Source organism: Pygoscelis adeliae, unplaced genomic scaffold, assembly GCF_000699105.1.
Source record: "Pygoscelis adeliae isolate BGI_AS28 unplaced genomic scaffold, ASM69910v1 Scaffold282, whole genome shotgun sequence".
Classification (NCBI taxonomy): domain Eukaryota; kingdom Metazoa; phylum Chordata; class Aves; order Sphenisciformes; family Spheniscidae; genus Pygoscelis; species Pygoscelis adeliae.
Genome location: NW_008824352.1, coordinates 3,667,241 through 3,676,197, shown reverse-complemented (window position 1 = coordinate 3,676,197; position 8,957 = coordinate 3,667,241). Strand labels below are relative to the sequence as shown.

Genomic DNA, 8,957 nt, shown 5'->3' with positions numbered 1-8,957 from the left:
GGCTTTGTCAGTGCTGAAAGGTGGAGCAGGGTGTCAGCAGCCTCGTGGTGGGGGATTTTGCTACTTCTTGGTGGTGAGGGAAAGCCCATAACCAGTCAGGTTGAAGTGTTAAATAGTCTCTTTCACATCATCTGTCTTAAGGCAGCTGGTGCAATTAAGACCAGCAAGAGAATGCTGAGAGCTCAGCCAAAACCAGGGAGGACACAAGGCAACCAGGAGATATTTTCAAATTGATAAGGCCTGATGAGCTTTATCCAGGGCTACTGAAGAGGTGAGGGGTGTCACTGCAGCTTTATTGCATTATCAGCTACTTTGGAGAACTTTTGGAGGAGGCACTGGAAGGCTGCAGCAGAGCAAATGAAACACCTGTGCTTAGAAAGGAGGTAAAGAAGAGCCAGGAAATTACAGAACAGCTTGATTTCAACCCCAGGAAATTCAGGAACACACACTTAAACAACATGTGTGTGAGCACCTGTGGGATAATAAGGAGAATAGAAGCAGCTGACATGGATTTGTCAAGAACAAATCAAGTCAGATAAATCTCCTTTGTTCTTACGACAAGTTAACAGGCTGCACGGATATTGTGTTACAGGTCGATGTCATCTATCTTGATTTTAGAAGGGCTTTGGAAACTCTGTGTCATTCTCATAAGCAAGTCAGTAAAACATGGTCTAAGTAAGCCACGTTAGGGTGAGCGCAAAGCTGGCTGAATTACAGTCCTCAGGGAACTGCCAGCTGTGGTAGGTGGCTGCCCTGGGGCTCGCCAGGGCTTATTGCTGTATTTGAGTCTTTTTTACTGTTTTCATCAAGAATCTGGCAGATTTGTTCATTAAATCAGTAGATAACATCAGACTGGGAGGGACTCCAAGTACGCTGGAGGATTAAAGTACGAGCTGAACGTAACTAATAGAGTCTGGGGGGAAAAAAAAAAAGTGAAATTTGATAGGGACAAAGAGAGGATATTGGGCTTAGTAGGGAAGAGGCAATGGGTCTTCGTGAAAGAATTAAGTTGAGCCAGGACAGTTTAGGAGCTATCGCCTGTCAGCAGGGTCTTGCAGCTGTGAAACAGGCATAATTGTACTGACAGGTACAAGGAGGAGAATAGTTTGCAGGACAGAAGAAATACATCCATCAGCTTTACTCAGCACTGGGAAGGCCACAGCTGGCCTCTCTGTCCAACCTCCGTGCCCTTCTTCCAGAAGAGAGCAACACCAATGCCCAGAGATAGAGGAAGTGTGAGCTGCAGAGGACGGAGGAGTGCACGAGAGCCATTTTGGCCTAAAGGGGAAAACAGCGTGGAGTGGAAAGGGGTGCTTTTCAAACGATGAAGATTGTTGTAAAAAGTGACAGCATTAACCTATTCTACCTGTAAGGTTAGATGAGAAGTCAAGGACTTAAATTGCAGATTAGACTGTACCAACAAAAATGGCCTGACGGTGCAGGAATTGGGTGCCTGAGGTGGCTTGGGAATGGGATGGAAAAACATCTGTCGGGAAGGTTGTGGACGAGCTGATTCTGCCTTGGGGCAGGGGGACGGGGGTTGGGATGGCCCCTCAGGGATGCTTCTGCCTCATTTTTATGTGATTTGCTGTGGCGTTAGGCCACAGACCTCTCCTGGAGCAGGGATTATGGCAGCTTCTTAAGGTTTAAACATTTTTTTTCTTCAGTTATAGGTGCTTTTAAGGCAATTGGCTACCTGAAGCCTGGGGAAACCAGTCTGGTGAGTTCATCTGCCTAGGGAGGGTTTCTGATAGTGATATTTCCCTGGGAATCTTTTAACTTGCTTTAAGTATATCTCCTTTCTATTGAGATCTCCTAACAGACAGGATCTCCCTTATCATTTTTTCCTCTCTCGTTTGAAGCAGGCTGAAGGTTTGGACAGTCAGAGAGAGGGGGACCCAGCCCACCATTAACCCATGAGCTGCATTGGCTTGTTTTGTGTGGGTATTGTCAAATCCAGTAAAACAGGTTGTTTTTCCCCAACATATCTCACTGTAATCAACCCTGGTGAAACATCAGAAGGCAGCTCTCAGAATATGATCAAATGGATGAATTTAGTCACTTTGAGCGTGTTTACTGAGACTCACCTCTTCCTTTTTTATGTGCAGCACTGTAAGGCTGCTATAGGTTTCTCTCAATTATTTCAGTAATTTATTTCACAATATCTGCAGCACGTGCTGAGCTTGTTCTATTATTGTCAGGGTTTTTTTGTTATTTTTCTCAGAATTGGTAACTGGTTGGAGCAGTTCAGGAGCATGGGGTTTTTGTCCCTTTGCTGTTAGTCAGACTGGTTGAGCAGAAGCAACTGGGTAGCCGAGTTCCCATGTCAGGTACTCGGTGTGCATGTTGCTCCATACAACTGATCCCTGAGTGGGGACTTAGATCCCCCGTGTGATATATCTCTTGGAGTTACACACACTATGGATCTTTTTGCTTTGATTTAGTCCTATGCCGAGAAACCTCTCTGAGCTGGAAGTTATTCTTCATCCAGTCTGTATAATCCACGTTCCTACCCCGTGCCTGTAACTGTGGCATCTCCAACATAATACCAGCTGTCTTGAAAGGGAGGGTTATGGCCGCTAAATAGAAGCTGATGCCCTTTTCTTACCTGTGGTGAATTTTTCTATTTCTTCTCTTGCTACTGAATCAAAAACTCTGACTTCTTTGATGCAGTCTTGTTGAGGCAGGAACTCTACGATCTTCTCCCCAATAAAACCACGTCCTCCTGTCACCAGGTAGACCCAGGCTCTATCCATTTCTGAAGATGTTTTTCTGGTTGAGTAGTAGAGAGAAAGTTGCTGCCAAGATCCTATCGCGCACTGTTAATCTCTCAGCCAATATGTTTTCTGAACTAAGTCTAAAGTTTAACTGTCATATAATGTTACTGGCTGAACATTAACTCCATCCAGTTATATATAAATCAGGTTTGCATTGGCACAGTGCTGCCACAGACATACCAATGCTGCGTGCAGGCCAATTCTGGGCTCTCTGACTCAGCCTTTCCCTTCTAGCATGGTAGCCCGTGATCAGCGGGGCACCTCCTTGTGGAGGCACATACCTCCACCTGCCCTGGTATGTGGCCAGTCTCAGTCCAAAATTTTGATGCCAGAAGTTTTCCATCCTGGACAGCCCTTTCCCACGGGCCGGGTTGTCAGTCGTTGTAGCCTAGATCTCTCTGGGTGCTGCACAAAGATGGTGTGTCCTAGAGATGTGCTTAGCGCAGCCATCTTTTAGTGTGAAGCTACAAAGATCTTGTTCCCATGCACTAGTGAATTTGTATAGATGGTGTATAGCAGCAGATCTATCCAGTGCTGAGCTGTGTTGTGCACAATACAGGCAGGGTCAGGAATGGTCATCTGCAACTTTATGATCACTGACTGTACCAGTTTGATTATCTAGTATGGCTCTCCTGAATGAATTCTTCTTTGAGTTGGAATATATACATACATACACACACTCTCTCTCTCATATGTTTAGGAGGAGAAAGTCCTCTCTTAATTTGAAAAATGTCTAGGAGTAAAAGCTCTACCACATCCTCTGGCAAATTGTTACAATGGTTAATTATCATCATCGTTAAAAGAGTGCACTGTTGTGTTTTATCTGCCAGACAGTGGCTAATATACCTTTTCCTTGCTAGGCTGTAAAGCGTGTGTGCTATTCAGTTTGTCATTTGGATAAAAAAAAAATGGGATCGGCTTTGTCTAAGGGTGCTTGATCCTGTCCTAAGATTGGGATGTGGGGAGGGAAGACTGCCCCTCTGGCACGGCTGTTTCTCTCTGCTCATAAAGAGCCTCAGAGATAACCAAGTCAGACCTGATCAGCTACCAGTCTCACTTCGATGCCAAGCAAATTATTTCCTTGAGTCTGGAGTAGTCAAATTTTTTCCAATCCATCTTTGAACCAACTTGTCACCATTTTTGGTGAACTGTAGACACACTGTCCTAAGAGAGGTAGCAGTGGTAAATAGGATAATATAATCTCCCTGCTTACTTTCTCTTTATAATATGCACAGCGTAGTAGTTGCCTTTCTGGCCATAGTGTTGCTTGGGAAGCTTAGGATGAGTTTGTTCCCATAGTAGGATCACTGCGTTCCCCAGTCTGTGAGCGTGGGTTACAGATGCTGATTCAGGCTGCGCTGGGGTGGGGGTACTCCTGGTAGCCCTTCCCTGGTCACATACAACAGGCTGAAACGTGGAGAGCAGTTCCAACTGCGTGAATGTAGAAAATATTGTATATTGTCAGAGCCAGTCTTACTCCAGCGTTAATGCTTGTCTGCTTTTAACAAGTAAGCTGTATAGCAAGTTGCTGCTGAGGATGTGGTTAATGAAGAGTTAAGGCAGCGTATTCAAAGAGTGACTGTGTTTCATTTGTGAATATATATTTTTCTTTCAATCAGCTCCTGCTAGAAGTTCAATCTGTTCAACTCTGCCATTGATTTTTCTTGTGCTGTGCTAAGCGTTAGGAAAAGCGCCGTTTCCCCTTGCTGTGATTACAATCAGTGGCCATAATGGCCCAGAGACCAACACCGGCCTGATGCTAATTTGGTGCTTGGCAGACCAGCACAGCCACAAATGTCCCGAGGAATTAGTTTAGCCTTTTATCCAGCAACTCCGAATCTGTACAGCAGTGATTAACAGAACTGCCTTCCCTCAGAGGACTTTTTGCAAGGATAAATATATCAGAGTTGGAGGTGTTAGGACACAAAAACCAAGATAAATACACCCTGAGAGAGCCAGAGAAGTGCTGCATGGGAATGTTTGGCATCAAGTAACCTTGAGTGTGTCCTCATCAGTGATGTAAAAAGCTGCACGAAGCAGAGACCTTGACGCTGTGGACATTTCTCAGTGTTTACAAGACTCAGCCTTTGCTACAATATTGGTATCTGCATATCTGCAGTGTAATCTGATTGGTAGGGGGGAAAAATTGGCTGCGATTTACATATCTCTCGTTTTTGTTAGGATTAAAAAAACGAGTTCAGAAACCAGCACTGTCACGTCTCTGACAAACACAGCCCAGGTCCTCTCCTACAGCCAAGGCTCACGCAGAGTAAAGCCTCCCTTAGCAAGCAGACAGGTAGTTGCATCTAAATGGGTAGTTGTTCCCATCGTAGGAAGGTTAAAAAAAAAAAGTCCCTAACCACATCCTCTTCTAACAGTTTGAATTGTCACAAGAGGTGACGACTCTGGGGGTCTCCATAAGCCCAGAGGCAAATTCAGAGAAAGCGCAAGTGGGCAAACGCAGCCGCTTCTGGAGGAGGCAGGTGCCCAGGAGGTGCCAGGGCATTGCAGGGAGGGGGCCCGGGCAGCCGTTGCTGTCTTAGATTAGCCAACTCGACTTCCTTCAACTGTAAGGAAACTTATGGGGAAGCGAGGCAAGTTGCAGATAACAACAGATTTTAATTTACGCTCTTAAGCACTGCAGAATTCCCTCTCTGGCTTGTTTCCCCGTCGCACAGTCTGCTGCAGCCAGCCCGTCCTCAGAGCGCCCTAGCTCAGCTGAGGGAAAGCTGCGATCCCTGTATCTGTAGTGACGTCAAACTCCTGCAGGAATGGGAGGGCTGTTCCTGCAGGAAGAGTCTGCCATACCCAGGTAGTGCCTCGCTCTGCAACGCAAAGCAAGATGCTCGAAGTTGACATTGCTTGAAGGCTTACCTAGGCTGCTTTAGGAATTAAATGCCTCACCATGAAGGCAGGATATGCCCCTGTATTTGGTTAGCATGGTTGGGACTGCAGAGCAGTGACTAAGCGCGTCCTAGAGACGAATCTCAGGCCTCTGAGATGGCAGCCACGCTTGCTGAAGCAGTCTAGCCAATATCTGCAGAAGAGTCAGTCCCATCACGGGCAAGGAAACGGTCAGATTTGGCTTTAGCTGATGAAGGCCCTTTTTGCCCCCTCCACCCCACGGAAGATGACCAGAAGCAGGGTCTTTATGCACAATCTTGTTTTTTAAGAGACCTGCAAACATAGAGAAAGTTGAGATGTCAGGAAAGAAAAACAGATGCCCTAATTTCAGGATGCAGTTTGCTTGAACTTGCTCTGAACTTTGTAAATACAGGACACCTGACATCATATTCATTTACAGTATGTTTATTTCTCAGTGCATTACATGAAAGGTCTTTGGTATTTGTGGGTTCTTGAATACTGTTCCCACTCTGCTCTGTAAGAAAATGCTGAATACAAAACATTCCATATACAGTAACAAAACCCATAGCAAATAAAGAGAAAGAGATATTTTGAACAATAACATAGCAATATGAAAACAGGTAAGTAACCATGCAAGAGGTGGAACCAACAGGTCGTGTTTACAACAAACATTAGAGCCTGCCATAAATGAGTTCATCATGTCAGATGAGATTTATTCTTGCTCTAAGTTAAGAAATTACACGATTGCAAGATACTGCATATGGCTGCTCTATAAAACACCAAATGGTTGTAAAGCTTATTACAATGAGAGAAGCCGGGACCATTTGCACACATACGAAACACACCGATATAAATAAAAAAATACTGTGTAAAATAACTAGTGAAAAAGTTAACGTTTCCTTCTACGGATGGGAATGTGCTTTGTGAACAATTATAGCACCTTTGAATTGCTTGGTTTCAATGCAATCACAGAAACTGCGAGTAGTTTAAACTCCTATACTACCAAACACCAGAATGGAATGTAATCTCGAGTAAGACAGAAGCTGTAAACGTGGAGGAGAATGGATTTCCAATGAATTGTATCAAGAAGTAATTCCAGAAGCTGATTGTCTTTTAGAAGCCTGTGTCACAGTGGTCAGGTTCCTACATTAAAATAGTTCATTGCAGAGACTGGGAGTGAACCCCAGTCCCAGAGCCAAACTCTCCGAAAGCCGCTTGTGAGCCACGTGCTCTGCTCCACTGAAAGCAGCACCACTCCGTGCTAGCTGAAGATCTGGATCTGATTTTTCTGGCCTGATCCTTTGAAAGTTGATGGCAAAATTACTGTGGAGTTTGGTGGGAGCAGGTGAGAGCTCTTCTCTCTAGTTTATTCCTATTTCCCTGGGTTGCTATCAGTTCTTTACAGTAAGTGCAAATTAGATACTCTGCAGAGAAGCATTCTCCGCCTCCCAGGAGTACCCGATTGCTGGTGAACATGAGGGTGCATGAATTGCAAAGATTTTTGGTTGTGCAATGTGCTGCTGCTGCTTCTGGTTAGCTCAAGGCAAGGAAAATGCATTGCTACTACCAGAACTGATCCAAGTCAAAACCACATTGGAGCTCAAAGAAACATTAAGAATTTCAAAAAAGCCTTAGGAAAAAAAAAAAGGAAAAGAACACACTATGGTATTGCACGGTATGCATGGAAGATAAAGCACTAAAACATTTCAATTAGAATATATTTCTAAATGAGCACGCATTCAAAATAAATCCACTCTCTAAGTTACACAGACATGGCAAGATGCATTATATGCCCTGGCTAAAATGAACCTTAGTATCCTGCCTAAGATGGAAAACGTGGTTGGAGTGGTTTGCTTAGTCATGAGTATCATTAATGTCAGCATGTGAGGCTGTGTTCACCTTTAAAACATAATTAAACTGGGACTGCACAACAGTGTGGTCCAACCCTTTTGTAAGTAGAGCGGAATGAAACCCCAGCTGAGAGAGAAAGTCCACTTGGTACAATCCTACTGTCACGCAAATTAAAGATACAGTACCGCATGAGAGAGATGTAGCTAAATAAAGCAAGAAGTGCGGGGAGAAAAAAATTACATAGCTCGTACTGAAATCTGGAAAAGTCCGTAATTACAATGGTTGCAACCTAAACCTAACCAGTCTTTTGACAATTGACTCGGCAGGATTCATTGCAAACAACTTCCATTAAATTTCCTTTCATCTTGCCAGTAATTTGTTTCAAATAATTTAAAATCCAAAATCCTAGTCAATATGAATGACTTGACGAGAGCACTCATCAAGCTAATGCAATAGCTCTGAATTCAGGAAGACAAACTCGGAGGAAGAAAAATTTCTCTTTCAATTCAGCGTGAAGGCTCCAAAATGTCAGGGAAGTGAAAACGGCCTCATTGTACGCCCTCTTCCCCAAAGTCAACCCTGTAACTACAGGACCAGTGAAACCAAATTTTGCTGTTTCCCTTTTTAAAGATTGCTTTGGTTTAGTTTAGTTCCTGAAACTGCTATGAGGACACTTTCTTAATGTGGCAAGCGACTACAGCTAGCACCAACCTGCCCAGTGTACACGTTTAGACTGAACTGGTTTTTTTCCCTCAGTCTTCAGGGCCTGATTTTCCACCACCTTTTGGTAGGCATAAAGGGGTTATCTCCCAGACGCTACCAGCTATGTCTTGTAATGTCCATGTGATCAAGACCAAGATGGTCCCGATTCAACAAAAAGGTAATCAAGTACTTCTCAATTCCTACATGGTAATCAGCCTGTAAATAGGGAAACAGGTGTTGGGTTGGTTTTTTTCGCATTTAATTCTTAGATGGAAAGATTATGCCAAGAATGTGTCAGTGGCTGCACCATGCTTAGCTGTCCCCCAACAGAGCTACTGCCCTCACAGTAGTGAACGGAGGGACATGGGCTGCTGTACAGCACCTCAGTCATTCGCTCACTGTTGGAAAGCTGAGCTGTTTGTATTTGTGACTGGTTTTAGGTTAAGAGCTGGTTGCCAGCCTTCTTTAAGACACTGATTTAATTCAGCATCATTTATATACATGCTGTCACTAGAGTTAGCACTGGATTTAGAGTTAGTGCTAGATTTGAAACTTTTGAGACTTTATTTCATTCTCCCAAAAGGATTATGAATACAGGATAACTGCTTGAGGTCAGTAACCTGCTTGACTTGGGCAGTTTTAATTGTTTTCTTGTCTTCTGACTATATCACCCTCCAGCTGTAATTCAGAGTACAGGCAGGCAAAGGAATGCTGGAGCCCAAAGCATCAGCTCTTGGCAAAACCCTGCATTCACTTCAAATG

At 44.1% G+C, this 8,957-nt stretch overlaps 1 protein-coding gene across 1 annotated transcript in view; it reads right to left on the bottom strand.

Moving 5' to 3' along the window:
• The window catches only part of LOC103912915 (3 beta-hydroxysteroid dehydrogenase type 7-like), a 14,904-nt gene extending 12,148 nt beyond the window's left edge, over positions 1–2,756 (bottom strand). Inside the window, 1 exon segment of the mRNA XM_009319324.1 lies at positions 2,609–2,756. Within this exon segment, the coding sequence (XP_009317599.1) occupies positions 2,609–2,756 (148 nt within the window).
• Between the last annotated feature and the right edge of the window lie 6,201 nt (positions 2,757–8,957).